The sequence below is a fragment of the Mesoplodon mirus genome (genome assembly GCF_964341445.2).
Source record: "Mesoplodon mirus genome assembly, chromosome: 7".
In the NCBI taxonomy this organism is placed as follows: Eukaryota; Metazoa; Chordata; class Mammalia; order Artiodactyla; family Ziphiidae; genus Mesoplodon; species Mesoplodon mirus.
The window spans coordinates 38,788,139-38,805,205 of record NC_138983.1 but is presented as its reverse complement, the minus strand read 5'-3'; the positions used below and the strand labels follow the sequence as shown (position 1 = coordinate 38,805,205).

Genomic DNA, 17,067 nt, shown 5'->3' with positions numbered 1-17,067 from the left:
ATATTATATTTTAGACAGATACTTTTTTAGGCAGAAATTGTCCACTTGCATTCTAAGTCAGATGTAATCTTTTGTACAATAGGCAGAAAGTATAACCTCATTTTTTTTCCTACAGAACAATCTGCTTATATAAGACATGAAGACGTAAAGGCTTGCGAAGAAGTATTTTCAATGTTTTCCTACTTATAGACTTCACATCCATTCCCAGAATCTCCTGAATATGTTTTTAAGCCTTGACTGTTTCATAGGATTTTCTATAAGAGACTCAGACTTGAGTGCTTTATAGTTCTGTAGCTGGCTGAGCTCACATACAAAGTGGAAAAGAGTGTCGTCGGCCACAGTCATTCAATAAATAGGCACAGGGTTGGAGGGGCCAGTACAAAAAGCTTGACTTGGCCCCTGCACTTGAAGATTTTATTAAGTGCCAGAATTCTAATATGGGTTTTTCCTTGTTATTTTTGTCATTTCATTCATTCATCCCACAAATATTTTTGAGCTTCTCCAATGTGACTGACACTCTTCTAGGCACTGGATATTCAGTAGGGAACACAAATGACAAAATTGCCTCCTTCATGGAACTTATATTCTCTAGGGGAGGACAGACAGAGAGGGAACCAAAAAATGAATATATGTATCTATACACACACACACACACGGTACGCTTGTAGAACTCCCAATTTAATAGAGAGATGGACACAGAAAATGAATTACCACAGTGTGGAAAGTGGGTTAATGAACCCAAGGTCATTTGCTAGTGTGAAGGAAGGAGTACACAACTCGTTCTGGGTGGGGGAGAGGATAGGTGGGAAGGCTTCCTGGTAGAAGACATGCCTAAACTGGATCTTAACAGTAACCAAGGATTGGCCAGGAAACAATGGGGGAGGGAGTAGAAGGAAGCAGTTTCAGTATGAAGACGTGATGAAGTCATGCAGATGAAAACCAGGTGGTGTGTGGTGTGTTAGTGGTGCAACCGGCAATTTGGTGTAATTTGGAGGCTGATGCAGGGAGTGAGTGAGGCCCTTGATATTTGCACAACTGAGGTTGGGGAAGGAGAGAACATTTACGGCAGGGGAGTTTGTAGCACCTAGTCTGTGCCCTCGTGGAGTATTGTTAGGTACTGGAGCTACAAAAGTATGTAAGGCACTGTATGTCCATGATCTGAAGGCGCTTGCTTCTGCACTGCCCATTTTTTTGTTCACTTTCTTGTTCTACTGAAGATCTGCTCAGCCTTGATCCATGCCCAGCATACCTTTCCTCTCCACTCAGTGCAGGTTGGGTGGTCAGTGTCCAGCCCTCATCCTGTAGCCCAGATCTAGATCCAGGATGGAGGATGGGGAAGTTATTCCCTAATTCCTTGGCAAGATGAATGTATTAACTTTCATTTGAGAAGCATTCTATTATCTCGTACAGGTGGGCCTGTGCTTCATGGCACCAGGTTGACAGTGAAGATCAAAGACCTTCATACCATTTAAGCCTTCAAACAAATCTGTCTCCGTAGGGAAACTCTGAACCAAACCTGTTCTTCAAAAACTGATGTACCTTTTCTAAGAATTCTTTCCCCTGGAGTCTGTGGACCCCTTGAAGTGTGAACCCCATAAATCTATATGCAAAATTTTGAGAGAATGTGCATATCTGTTAAGAACAAACACTAAACTTTTTACATTAAAAAAAAACCCTAATTTTATAAGGTGGCCATATTTTTCTCCTCCAGCAAGTATTCCACAGGGTATTTCATTGCATTTATACCTGTATGTTATGTATGCAGTCCTATCCCCACTCTGTATTTTTCTGTTTGGCTGTTTTTTTTGTTTTTTTGTTTTTTTGGTCTTTATGTTCCTTCTGTTGCTTGACAAGAACATGTACTACTACTACTAAAGCTTTATAAACTCCTTGTTCTTCTCTCAAAATCTTATTTTTCTCTCACAGCCTTCCTTTAACTACTCACTTAAAAACAGTAAAACCCATCTCTTTCTCCTAGCACTATGGTTCCACTTTCTGCCGATCCTCCTTTCTTGGTCCAAAAGCATATTTTTACACAGCTGCAGTTAAAAACTAATTGTATGTATTTATTCTTTACTAAATTACTAATCTTCAATATAACATTAGTATAATTAATATGATCCCCATTGTATGCTCTGCTAAGATATCAGAATTTATGATTTCCTTTTTGTTGAACATTTAGGTTGTTTTCAGTTTTTCAGTATTAAACATAATGTTGCCAATGCACCTTTAGGTATAGGGTCTTTCTCTTCTGATGAACTATATAGTATGTCCTTTTATTAAGTTCAAAGAGCAGAATTATTGATGTAAAAGTATAAATACCTTTATGGTCTCTGATTTGGGGTTGGCATAATGCAAGCAAAATGTATTAATGGGACTGGTACATATTCTTGACCTTAAAAGAGTGGTAAACGACCTCATGGATGCAACATCTGCAGACTGCTCTCCCTGCATTCACTCTGAAGGAAGTTCTGGTCATGGTTTTGAGTACGACCTTTCTTTTTTTTTTTTTTTTTTTTTTTTTTTTTCGGTACGCAGGCCTCTCACTGTTGTGGCCTCTTTCATTGCAGAGCACAGGCTCCGGACACGCAAGCTCAGCGGCCATGGCTCACGGGCCTAGCCGCTCCGCGGCATGTGGGATCTTCCCGGACTGGGGCACGAACCCGTGTCCCCTGCATCGGCAGATGGACTCTCAACCACTGCGACACCAGGGAAGCCCCGAACTTTCATTTTTAGTCAACTTCTGCTCTTAAATCCCAGAAGTGCATAATATCAGCTTCCAAGATTGAGGGTCACATGACAAGGAATTAACCGCAAAGACTTATTAAAATGTTATTATGAGAATATACTAGTGCCCTTTCTAGCTTATAACATTTGTCAAGGTCATTTAACCTTATAAAAGAAAAATTTATTTAAAAAGGTATTTGCAAGCAAAATAATATTTTATTGAAAATTCAGAAGTACTTTAAGACATTTTTTCATATTATAAAGAAAAATAAGTTAAAAGAGAAAGAATTAACTCAAGTGCACTGATATTTAGTTTTCATTCAAACAAACATCATTTTGAAAAACCAAAATCCATAGCTTAATTCATTCACGGTATAAACACATATTTTCCTATTTCTCATCAAGAAAACTAATGGAATAATCTTCAGAGTAATCTTTCAACAAATTACCTTCCTGGATCCAATTTAAATGGCAAATTAGTATTAGTCTCTAATTCCACAGACTACTGGAGTGTGTATATATGTATACATAAGAACTAGGTAACCTTGATATAAAATTTTAAGAATGAGAGTGATTTGTCATTTCATTTTATCATAGGGCAATAAACAGCATTTCTAAAGCATGTTTTCTTATCCCCTAGGTCAAAACCAGCCACTTTCAGAAAGGTGTTTAGCCTAGTGAGCACTAGTGGCATGAATAAGATGAATTATGGTTAATCATACTGCCAAAGTGTTAAGTATTACAGTCAGTCATTTAGTGTTAAGAAGTATCTTGTTATGCCTTTTAGATCAAAGTCTCTCAAATTTTCTTATGAAGGGGAGCTAGTTGAGCCAAAAAGATTAAAAGACTCATTTTTTAAAAACTCATTTTATAGTATCTATGGTCTATATTTTTACCAAATTATTCTCTCAACAGAACATATTCATTGAGCCACTGGTATCACTTACATAATTTTATTTGTTATTTCCATTAGCTCTATTATGTATCCTCTTCCTTTCAAATGAAGAAAGGAGTGCGTACATACTTTCAGTAAACAAATGCAGTACTAAGCTGCTGTACTGCCATCTCTGGCATGTCAGTCCCAGAAGATGCCACGGGGAAGCTACAGTAAGCATGTCCACAGCTGGACATGGCACTAATGTAGGATGTCAATTAATATCCCAATTAATATTTGTATAGTACTTTACAGTTAGAGAGCTTTTCTGTAACTACTATGAAAATAGTGAATGAAATCAACCCACGTTAGGAGATTTACAATATGCACGTTGCATAAAATGCTTACAAAAATGTTAATTGCATCACATAGGCAAAAGGCAGAAATTGTTTTAATAGAGAAGAATCCAGACAGGACAGAATTAAAACATAGTGTAGCACTTGCTAACACAGTGCTTTTTTTCATTTGGTAACACCATATCAATTTGTCTTTAACTAAGAAAAAACTAGGTCTTACTTCAGTTGTGGAGAAATCTGGCCATGGGGGGACAAGAAAATACTCTGATAAAAAATAAAAAAGGTCTGAAAGCCACTGTTTTGACAAGTTGACTCTGAAACTGGTGAAGCCTTTTTGGCTGTAAGGGAACAGTGATGACTGACTTAGCTCAGAGGTCATCAGAGGTGAATAAAGCTTTCCTTTTTCTCCACTAGTAGAAAAGGCTCGTAGGCACCTGATTAGCTTTCAGAGAGGAGGGTGGTTTACTGTGGTGGCAGATGAAATGCTGAAGTCATTTAAGCTATAATGTAATGGACCAAAGATACTGGATACAAAATCTGACAGGTGCACTCTCATTTTTCCAGGTCCCAAAGTAAAATCAACAGCTGGTTTAATCAAAATATCTTCTCCAAGAATCTTAGAAATGTTATGACTCATTAAAACTAAATTTTCAGAGGAAAAATACTGCTTGATTTTTTGCAAATAAAACACATCATTAAAAATCCTTAAGAGTGCGTTTATACATCTAAATAGTATTTCTTGTTAAGAATTAAAACTGCTCTCTCCATTTTTAGCCCCTCTTCCTTCCTGCATTTCAACTTTTCTCTTGTATTTAAAGTACTGATAATTTAGTGAATTGAGTACTGGAGGTCATGCACTCATTGCTTAAGGAAGCCTGGTTGATAATGTACTCAACATTTGTTCATTGAATTTAAAATTTATATATTACTATTATCAGCTATTTGAAATTTCATTAAATGTGATAAATTCCATAAGGAAAATAAACAAAGGTGAAATATAAAAATAAAATATCACACATAGACTAGAAGTACTATCTGAAGACAGCTGACAAAAACCTAATAGTGCTTTCTATTAAATAATACTTTTCAAGTCATATTATACCAAGTTATACATTAAAAAACACCTAATTTACTCTTAGATTCAAGATTATATAACATTAGTTTCAATGACAATTACTTTTCCTAAAACTTCTTCCGCATTCTCCCGTGACTAAAGGTTCAACATAACAGATTTAACATAAAAGTGTCACAAACAATTATTGGTGATTCTCAATGCAAATGTTTTTCAAAAAGTTTTGATTCTTAAGAATTTGTACCAAAATAAAGCTTCTGATATATCTTTGGATTATACTTGATGACTCAATGATGTAGGCAAAAAAATACTTGAACTAACATTTACGTATAAAAATATAGAATATATACACTACTGTGATCTTGGTGATATCTTACAGTATTACAAATTAGAGTATCACCAACCTGACTAAAAAGTTCGATGAGTTTTAGAGTATGAATTAAAAAAAAATCAAGATTCTTAGTTTTAAACTTAACCATTTTTATATTCCATGCCCACTGAGATTCTTTGTTTTGGTTAATAACTGGGCTTGAAGAATATGGAGGAATAAAAGGTATTTCTCTGGAAGAAGCCTGGAGTGTCTCAGTATCTAGCAGAGAGTTTATTATTGTCTTGATTTTTTCCTAGGCCTGAATCTTTCTCTTATTCTGCCCATTCAGATCAATGGAAGGTTATGATAAGGAAAGCCATGAGGCCAAAAAGAGTACACAAGTCCTGTATTGTGTCAGATCTCTATTTTTTGCCATTAGGAAAGATAGTGCCTACAAACCTAGAAAGAAACAAACAATAAGGAGAGCTGAATCCACAGACAGGACAGCTGGGCACCTTCTACCAGCCTGCAGTTAAACCAGCAAGGCATTTCTATTCTGTTTAAAAAGCATTGTTTCTTTCCCATGTTGAGGCTTACATGGCCGTAGTGCAGGCTTTTTAGAGTTCCCTTTCTGCTCAGGTCACATATACTTGTCAAAGATCATGACTTACAAAATATTGAAATATAATTAAACAGACTTAATACTAAAGTTAAACAACATAATTTATTCTTTTTCTAGGATGTGAAGTGAAAGATAAAAAAATCCTGGACTGGGAATCAAAAGATCAGGTTCTCTTCATCTCAAGGCTGAGTGGTCTTGATCAAGTTACTTAACCATTCTGGGTATCCATTTCCTCAGGTAAAAAAAACAAGGGAATATGTACTGGATAACTTTTAAAGTCTCTCAAATTTGGCTGAAACACTAAGTCAGAATCTTGCACAGTGCCTTTTGGTTTTCATTATGAAGATCAGCTACCATTACAGAATAGTGTAAAAATAATTCTGGTTTGGGGGATTTTCTGATTCTTACATTATGGCTAATGAGAGTTTTCTAAACTTCCACGGGTAAAACATAAGTATTTGGCTCCCTAATAAAAACATAATCAAGATATTTCTACATTATATACAAAGTATACTTTAAAATTCATTGGGATGGTCAGATTTTAGTCACCTATACTTCTTTAATTCTCTTATTGTTGAAATCCTGTTCTCTCCTCAACTGGGTGGCAATAGAGTAGCATGGAGGTAAAAGAGAGAATCCTCGTTAAAGTATTTGATTGAGAGAAGAATAACAGAAGCATTTTCGTTCTTTAATTTTTTTAACATTTTAATTTTTTCAATTTTCAGAACTAAAATTTTTGAAATTGCTGCTAATACTTAAAACCACGAGTCCGTCGTAGTTTATCAGTATTGGTAAAGAATTATAATTCACTGCCAAAATATCAATGTTGTGCCGAAAGAAAACGGTTTTTAAGTGTATGGCAATGTGTTCTAATGGTTCTTATTTTCCTCATTTTCAGACTTGAGACTCATAATTCTGCTTCTACTATTTCAAACCAGATGTAAAGCATGTAGAATTCAAATTTAAAGAGGAACTTTGTGGAGTGCCAGCGAAAACTTTGGCAGTAGGATAAATAATTTCTTCAATAGTCACATATGCACCTAACAAGAAACCAACAACTCCAGTGAACGCAATAGAAATATTTTTCAGGATCATCCATATATTGTAGTGTTCCTTAGAAAATGTAAGAATTTCAACCAGAGGCGGTAGGATCAGGGCCAATGTGCTGCTGCTCACAGCTCCGACGAAGGAAATCACAATGTCTAAACGAGGAATCAGAATCGCTCCAGCACCTAGAAAATTGAAAATACAAATTTTTCTTCTGTAAATATTTAATACTTACATGAATACTAACTGTAGATACATTCACTACATTAAAATTAGTTGATGCAAGTAGGCACTACTAAACTATTGCTTGTGGAAGAATCTGCCATATTCTGTTCTGAGCTAAAAAAGAAAACAAAGAAAGAAACCAAAACAGTAAGTGATATTTCTCGGACTTTGACTTATCAACAGAGTTTCTTACATAAACGACTTTTAATTTTTGCTATGAAATTCTGGGTGAAGAATGTATTTTCATTACTCTGCCATATAGCTCATTCTATAAAGCACAAAACCTGGGGTGGTGTGATATAAATAAATCATTAAATAAATGAGAGAGAAGAGATAGCTATTCCTTACATTAGAATTCCAATTAACCAAAATAGAAGAAACAATGGAAACAGAAAATCATTATTAAGCAAACACCACGGTAATAACTGTTGCAGGAAAAGTCGCTGAAGGATGCTAGAATTAGTGGGCAAAAACTGTATGAGAACAGGATATATCCCTACAAGATATTTATCAATTATAAAGGGAAAAAGAGTACCTTTACAGTGGAGACATCTGACAGACACCACCTTAACCAAGTGATCAAAGTTAACATCACCAGTAATAAGAAATATTGATGCCACGATGTGATGTATTGAGAAGTGCAAAGCATCACCTGTGGCATTCTTGTTAAAAATGCTTAACTTCAACCTAATCATAAGAAAGCATCACACAAATCTACACTGAAGGAAATTCTGCAAAATTACTGACACTTCAAAGACATCAAGGTAAATAAAGAGAGATAAAAAAAGATAACTGTCAAGACTGGAGGAGACTAAGTAGACATGACAACTAAATTCAGGTGGGACCTTGGATTGGCTCCTTGATCAGAAAAAGGGTATCAGTGGGAAAATTGGCAAAATCAAAATAAGGTCGATTAGTTAACAGCATTGTATTAATGTTAATTTCCTTAACTATTCTGTGGTATGTAAGCTGACAACATTAGAGGAAACTGAGTAAAGGGCTTATGGTAATTCTACTTTCTTTTACAACTTTTCTAAGTTATTTCAAAATGAAAAGTTAAAAAATAATAATGTACCATTATTGTCAACAGAATTTTAGTCCAAGCTACCATCAAGTCTTCTGCAAGTTTTGATCTGGCACTTTCTTGATCTTTATCTTTATATTACCAAATATCAACAGAAGGTTTGCAAAAATCAAGACTTATATTAGGGACTTCCCTGGTGGCTCAGTGGTTAAGAATTCGTTTGCCAATGCAGGGGACATGGGCTCCAGCCCTGGTCCGGGAAGATCCCACATGCCATGGAGCAACTAAGCCCGTGTGCCACAACTACTGAGCCTGCACTCTAGAGCCCGCGTGTGACAACTACTGAAGCCCACGTGCCTAGAGCCTGTGCTCCACAACAAGATAAACCACCTCAATGAGAAGCCCGCGCACTGCAACGAAGAGTAGCCCCACTCGCCGCAACTAGAGAAAGCCCACACACAGCAACGAAGACCCAACACAGCCAAAAATAAATAAATAAAATAAATTTTTAAAAAAAGACTCATATTCTTTCTCTAAATTGTCCTTAGATGGTTCATTAAATGATTTGTTGAGGGTTGGAGTTGCCATCAGAAATAACAGCTGAGTTTGCTCACATGAAAGCTGTGACAACTATATCACCACTGCCACCAAAGGTGACTATGTAACCACAGTTCCAGCTGTGAGGACTCTAATTATGTATGTGTTGGCTTTCTTTTACTTGTCTTCAAAAGGTACCAGTTTTCTCTCCAACCTTTGTTATCCCTCTCTTTTATTTCTAAGTTTACCTCCTTTTGCTTTTCTTTTTTCTGTCTTTGTCTCTTACTGAAATTTCTGTGGTATATATACAATTTAATTCATGCTCTTTGTAATTAAGTCTTGAGTTTGCAGTCTACTGGCTTCTCTGCTTCTTAATTTTCAGTTTATGGTTTTCTCCCCTCCCCTATTCTCTTTGTGGCCCTCGATGTTTTATGGGAGGATGTGGGATTAATTTGGAACCACCACATTTCTTAGAACCACACATTATTATTTACCACTTTTTTATTTAAATTATTATGAAAGCTAAAACCCTAAAAATTATTTTGAAATCATAAATCTAGCTGCACACCTACAAGTACACCTGAAGTACAAGAAACCTGCCTAAGTAAAACAACTGAATTTGAAGAAGTTGGAACTCTAAACTAGAAATACTTTATAAAGTGGACCCCTGTTTAATGGATGCGTGCTACATCCTTTTAACATTTCTCTCAAGGGAACTATAAAGTATAACTCTCAAACCCAATTAGAACCTCAAAATTCATTGACTATATCCATTTTGTGGAAACATGCTTCATCTACTTATAGTAGGTGGTAGTATTTAAAAGGACAACCATACAAACATGACTACAACTTTGCCATCTGAAGAATGGAATCTATTTTTCATCATTAGTGTTTTCCAATAATCCAATCTGTTACTAGTAAATCAAGTGAAATGTTGGAAAACCATGCAGAGGAACACTATAGTATTTTAGAATTTATTCATTCAGACTAAAATTCCACTTATCAAACACCTTTGAATCATGAAATTTATTGATTAAAGTCATTCTTTAAATGTTATATAACCAATAGATATTTGCGAGTAAAAATGGCTTGAAACGTTATTTGATAACGTTATTAGTTAGACAAGGATGAGAAATGTATACACTTTAGGCAAATCCAACATAGAAGAACTCAAAAATCACAAAAACAGTAAGTCAAAGGAAAGCTTGGGATAAGGATAGTTTATTCATTACAAATATTCGCTATAGGATTACTATAAATAGGTTGCCCCATATCATTTACAGACAGTTAATATACCTATTAAGTACTAATTAAGCTTATCCAGTATTTCCCAAAACTATATTATAGAGAAAAAGAATGTATCCTTAAGGTACAAAGTTTCCTCTAACATGATAAAAAGCCTATTTAGGTCCATTTGTTTGCATCTAAATGGTGAAAGCAGATATATCAGAAAAATAAAATAAAATGCTTGATACTGTAACATCAACAACAAAACTGTGAGAAACACTCTAGCACATAAATTTTAATTACACAAAGAGTGAATGGTCCTCTCCATATACCTACTGACTCTTAAGATAGAATATTAGGGTACAGAATGGTACTTTTTCTCATCTGCAGTGACAACTAACTTAAATGAAGGATTTTAGTATGTTTTCTTAGTATTCTACAAACTACCAAAGATTTATGCTTTATGTGGTCATAGTTTACTAAGAGTAGAAAGCATACTCTCAAATCCAAGGGCTTTTCAAATTAGAAATAGTAGAAGTATCAATGAATTGGACAATTACAGAAATAAGCAGTATTTAACATATTTTGTAGGTTCAATTCAAACAGGGAATCAAAATACTCGTGTCAAATCAAAATTTAACAGCTTTTTCTACAGGTCTGCTTTTAAAATAAAAGGCATTTATTGTAGTCCAAGGGGGCCTTTGGCCAGTTTCTATCCACTCTTCTCCCTTACCTGTACGATGCTTATCTAGCAGGTAAGTGCCTACAGGGAACATGCAGGAAGAGTCTGACTATCCTTTCAAGCTTTTGAGTTCCACCAAGAAGATACTGTGAAATGGTGATTCAAATACTAAATGGAGACTTGGACATAACCAGTATAATCCAAGCTGATGAGCCCACTACTTTGAAGACCCATCCTGTAAAAGTGGATTCAGTACTTGGAAAGGATTATGGAACGCTGAAACATGCAAACCCAGCTGAGCCTCCACTCTCATTGCTAGTGCTGCACTGCCTGCTCTACAGATGTGACAAGGTCCCATCAGCTCTCCACGCATTCATCAATAAAGAGCCTGACCCAGAACCTTTTCAAGTGCTTTGGAGAACAGATTCAAAACAGTCCTGTCATGAATATCAGTTGGCTTTTACTTTAATTTGGAAGGATGGGACAAAGACGTAAGTGAAGCTCAGTGTCCAATGATGTGTTTCAGTGAAGTAGGACAGAATATGGCATGGTTTGTGTTCTCTTTGTTCAAAGTATGCTGTAAATATAACCCTCATATATGGTTAAGTAGGTTTACCTATTTTTAACTAAAAGAAAGAAAGCAGCAAAGAAAAATGCCATCCTCTGTGACATGAACTCAGCTCTTGAGGAAAAGCCTTGGCTTCTGGGAATAAACCCTGGTAACAGATGTGCAGTATGGTCTGTACCTCAGCAGACAGGCAGCTCAACATAACGACAGCAGTCAATGTGCAGAAACAGATGAAGTTATTAAAATTCAGTAACTAACTCTAAAAGGAGACATACTATCAGAATAGAACTGTCTTACATCTACTGATAAAAGGACTTGGACCGAAATAAGTCTTTGTATTTAGTAGTTGTCAAAATGTCAATAAAAGCAATGTGTAAAAAATATTCCAAAATGTTTTAAAATAACTTTCTCCTCCTGAATATTTCATGAGTCATCAAAGTATGGGCTTATTGATGTCATTCCTCAATGTGATTTCCCTTATTAGTTTACTTATTTCATTTAAAGGATTACTTTGAAAAATAAGTTTTATCTAATTTTCCCAGTTTTGCTTTTTCTTTGAACACAATGTAATACACGCAATTCTTTAAATCTAGGCATAAGCTCCACCCCAAGCTGCTCAATGTAATTTACAGAGTTGCCCAGAATTTCTAGTTCTACCATTCTCTAACCTTGAGTGGGCCAAGATGGTTATTCACATCTTCTATAGAATTTCCAAAGCTGCTTGTTCCCCAAAATCCCTAGTAATCTGGTCCCTGGTATCATTCTAAGCAATCCCATTAGTTAGTTCAGTGTTGCAGTCATCTTTCTATTTGAGATTATCGTAAAAGCGGTGACAATAAAACAATAATTTCTAACTACTTTGTTAATATTTTTAAATGTCTTATCTTCATTTCACAGTTGAGGAAAGAAGGACTCAAAGGTGGTTTGTAACTTACCTAAAGACACCAGCAAGTAAGTGGGAGGCCTGAGTTTGAACCGTCAGTTCAGTGTGACTGTAAAACTCATACTCTTTCCACTATCCCAAACTCAAGCTCCCTCTCCACGAGCCTCCATCCTTAATTCTACCTTGTGGAGGCATTCTACAATATGAAACTTTAATAAGAGATTATATACACTCCTTCAAATAATAAGTAAAATAAGCCACTGAAATTATTAAAGACCAAAACAGAAAAAAACGCATTCATATAGGTAGACATGGAGAGTTAAAATGTTAAATATACAAAAGTTAACAGATACAAAAAAGTTGAGGAAAACTAGAAAACCAAAGTAAAATGTGTATCAATAATATAAGGGGTCGTTTATGCATCTGATTTAAATATATTTCAATTATGAGTGAGGTCATTTCCAAAATAATAATTTGATTAGTTGTTTTAAGTGTGATAGGAGCTAGTTTGTGTTTTCCTTCTATAGCTATAGAATAACAGAATTTTAAACCAAAATGTATCCCAGCTAGGTGAACAAAATTGTTTTAAAAATATAAAAAATAAACTTTTAAGTAGCTTCATTATAAGAAATTCAACAATAAAAATCATTATGCTATAAATATGCAGTGATACTTACAAGTAATAGTAACCAAGAAGGCCCTTATTGCAAATTCACAGATTTGCTTCCTTTTAGCATGAAATTTGGATGTGATCACAGGGATAATTATCTCTGCTGGAACATAGAACTGAATTGAATATGTCACAAAGATGCCGAAGGAATAGAGAATTTTCACTGATTGATATAACCTGTTAAAAAATTCCAAAATTTAGTCATTCTTTTATTTCCAGCTTTATTGAGGTATGACTGACCAATAAAATTATAATACACTTAAAGTCCACAACATGATGATTTGATATATGTATACATTGTGAAAGAATTCCCACAACTGAGTTAATTAACAAACATATCCATCACCTCACATATTTGCCTTTTTTTTCCGTTTTGGCAATAACACTTTGATTCTACTCTCTTGGCAATTTCAATTATATAACACATATCAACCACAGTCACCATGTTATACATTAGATCCTCAGACCTTATTCACCTTTTAACCGAAAATTTGTACCCTTTTACCAAACTCTCCTCTTCTTCCCCATCCACCAGCCCCTGGCAACCACCAATCTATTCTCTGTTTATTTGATTCATTAAAAAGAAAAAGAAAGTTAGATTCATATTAAGACAACAACATGCATGAACCTGGCAGGCATTATGCTAAGTGAAATAAGCCCGAGAAAGACAAATACTGCATGGTATCACTTAGATGTCAAGATTATAAACAGTTTCCTAAACTGTCGTCAAGCAAGAAGGAATTCAATAAGTTTCCTTCTATAATGTATTCATCATACGAGTGAAGGAGGAAGGAAGAAAGCTGAGTAGAAATAGATTTGAGGGAGGGGATATGGGGATATATGTATACATATAGCTGATTCACTTTGTTATATAGCAGAAACTAATACAACGTTGTAAAGTAATTATACTCCAATAAAGATATTAAAAAAAAATGAAGTCCCCAAAATACAAAGTGAAAAAATTGTAAAAAAAAAAAAAAAGAGAGAGAAATAGATTTGGAAATACTACAAACAGCATAATTAAGGCAAGAAGGAATGCCTTAGGGCCAGCAACAATACGATCTTAATATTAAAATGATTCAAGATATATTTCTCAGCTTGATGCTTAAACATAAATGGTCAAGCTATTGAAATGTACAAAATAACCAAAAGATTGCTTCATATACTCTGATATGTAATTGTGGAGAATTAAATGAATATTCTTATCAGTTTATTATTACAACATTCCTTTTTTTCTAATTATATTTTAACTTACATGTTTTAAAAATATGATTACCAATATATCTAAACATATATCATTATGTATAATGATATATATAATTACTTAAAAGTATAATTGGAGAGCTTGGGAAGATGGCGGAAGAGTAAGACGCGGAGATCACCTTCCTCCCCACAGATACATCAGAAATTCAACTACACGTGGAACAACTCCTACAGAACACCTACTGAACGCTGACAGAAGACCTCAGACCCCGCAAAAGGCAAGAAACTCCCCACATACCTGGGTAGGGCAAAAGAAAAAAAGAATAAACAGAGACAATAGGATAGGGACGGGACCTGCACCAGTGGGAGGGAGCCGTGAAGGAGGAAAGGTTTCCACACACTACAAGCCCCTTCGCGGGCGGAGACTGCAGGTGGCGGAGGGGGAAAGCTTCGGAGTAGCGGAGGAGAGCACAGCAATAGGGGTGTGGAGGGCAAAGCGGAGAGATTCCGGCACAGAGGATCGGTGCCCTCAGGCACACACCAGCCAGAGAGGCTTGTCTGCTTGGCCGCCGGGGCAGGCGGGGCTGGGAGCTGAGGCTCGGGTATCGGGTTTCAGTCGGAGCGCAGGGAGAGGACTGGGGCTGGCGGCAGGAAGAGAGCCTGAAGGGGTTAGTGCACCACGGCTAGCCAGGAGGGAGTCCGGGGAAAGGGTCTGGAGCTGCCGAAGAGGCAAGAGACTTTTTTCCCTTTTGTGTCCTGGTGCGCGAGGAGAGGGCTTTAAGAGGGCTGCTTGGGGAAGCGCCGGAGACAGGCGCGAGCCGCGGCTAAAGGCGCGGACCTCGGAGACGGGCGTGGGACGCTGGGGCTGCTGCTGCTGCCGCCGCCGCCGCCGCAGGGCCTGTGTGCGAGCGCGGGTCACTGTCCGCCCCGCCTTCCGGGGGGCCTGTGCACCCCGCCACTGCCGGGGTCCCGGGACCCGGGGACGGCTTTCCCGGGAAAGCGCACGGAGCGCCTCGGGCTGCTGCAACGTCACACCGGCCTCTGCCGCCGCAGGCCCGCCCCACACTGCGCGCCCCTCCCTCCCCTCTGCCTGAGTGAGCCAGAGCCCCCGAATCAGCGGCTCCTTTAAACCCGTCCTGTCTGAGCGAAGAACGGACGCCCTCCGGCGACCTACGCGCAGAGGCGGGGCCAGGTCCAAGGCTGAGACCCGGGAGCTGTGAGAGCAGAGACAGGGAAATCTCTCTGTGCAGCCTCGGAGGCAGCGGATTAAAGCTCCACGGTCCATTTGATGTGCCCTGCGTCTGTGGAGCGCATGAATGGACAGCGAATCATCCCAAATTGAGGAAGTGGACTTTGAGGACAACATTTAAGACTTTCCCCTCTTTTCCTCTTTTTACAACGAATTATCCCAAATTGAGGAGGTGGACTTGGAGAGCAAGATTTTTGATTTTTCCCCCTGCTCTCTTTTAGTGAATGTGTATGTGTAATCTTCTGTGTAAGATTCTCTCTGTATAGCTTTGCTTCCACCATATGTCCCAGGGTTCTATCTGTCCGTTTTTTTTTTCAATAATTACTTTTTAATTTTAATAACGCTACTATATTTCATACTTTATTCTATTTTACTTTACCTGCTCTTTCTTTTTTTCCTACCTTCCCTTCCTCCCTCCCTCCCTCCGCTCCTCCTTTCCTTCTTTCTTTTTCTTTCCTCCCTCCCGCCCTCCCACCCTTCTTCTTCCCACTTTCTTTTTCTTTCCTTCCTCCCTCCCTCCCTCCTTTCTTTCTTTCTTTCGTTCCTTCCTCCCTCCCTCCCTCCCTTCTTCCATTCACTCTTCCTTTTGCTTTCATTCCTCGCTCCCCCCCTCCTTTCTTTCTTTCCATCCCTCCTCCCTCCCTCCCTCCTTTCTTTCTTCCTTCCTTCCTTTCTTCCCTTCTTCCTTTCTTTCCCTCTCTCTTTCTTTCTTCTACTAATTCTTTCTTTCTACTTTTTCTCCCTTTTATTCTGAGCCGGGTAGATGAAAGGCTCTTGGTGCTGCAGCCAGGAGTCAGTGCTGTGCCTCTGAAGTGGGAGAGGCAACTTCAGGACACGGGTCCACAAGAGACCTCCCAGCTCCACATAATATCAAGCAGCGAAAATCTCCCAGAGATCTCCATCTCAACACCAGCACCCAGCTTCAGTCAACGACCAGCAAGCTACAGTGCTGGTCACCCTATGCCAAGCAACTAGCAAGGCAGGAACACAACCCCACCCATTAGCAGAGAGGCTACCTAAAAACATAATAAGGCCACAGGCACCCCAAAACACACCACCAGACGTGGACCTGTCCACCAGAAAGACAAGATCGAGCCTCAACCACCAGAACACAGGCATTAGTCCCCCCCACCAGGAAGCCTACACAACCTACTGAAACAACCTTAGCCACTGGGGACAGACACCAAAAACAATGGGAACTACAAATCTGCAGCCTGCAAAAAGGAGACCCCAAACACAGTAACATAAGCAAAATGAGAAGGCAGAAAAACACACAGCAGGTGAAGGAGCAAGATAAAAACCCACCAGACCTAACAAATGAAGAGGTAATAGGCACTCTACCTGAAAAAGAATTCAGAATAATGATAGTAAAGCTGATCCAAGATTCTATTTCCAAGATCCAAAATCTTGGAAATAGAATAGACAAAATGCAAGAAACAGTTAACAAGGACCTAGAAGAACTAAAGATGAATCAAGCATCGATTAAAAACACAATAAATGAAATGAAAAATACTCTAGATGGGATCAATAGCAGAATAACTGAGGCAGAAGAACGGATAAGTGAGGTGGAAGATAAAATAGTGGAAATAACTGCTGCAGAGCAAAATAAAGAAAAAAGAATGAAAAGAACAGAGGACAGTCTCAGAGACCTCTGGGACAACATTAAACGCACCAACATTCGAATTATAGGGGTTCCAGAAGAAGAAGAGAAAAAGAAAGGGACTGAGAAAATAGTTGAAGAGATTATAGTTGAAAACTTCCCTAATATGGGAAAGGAAATAGTTAATCAAG

At 37.7% G+C, this 17,067-nt stretch overlaps 1 protein-coding gene across 2 annotated transcripts in view; it reads right to left on the bottom strand.

The window, feature by feature from the left end:
• Positions 1–2,921: 2,921 nt before the first annotated feature.
• SLC36A4 (solute carrier family 36 member 4) overlaps positions 2,922–17,067 on the bottom strand; it is a 59,732-nt gene continuing 45,586 nt past the window's right edge. For both annotated transcript variants that reach the window (XM_082628464.1, XM_082628465.1), the window contains 2 exons: positions 12,832–13,001; positions 2,922–7,193 (listed from right to left, as the gene is read on the bottom strand). In XM_082628464.1, coding sequence (XP_082484590.1) covers positions 6,886–7,193; positions 12,832–13,001 — 478 coding nt within the window. In that variant the 3' untranslated portion in view covers positions 2,922–6,885. The remainder of the gene's footprint in view (positions 7,194–12,831; positions 13,002–17,067) is intronic.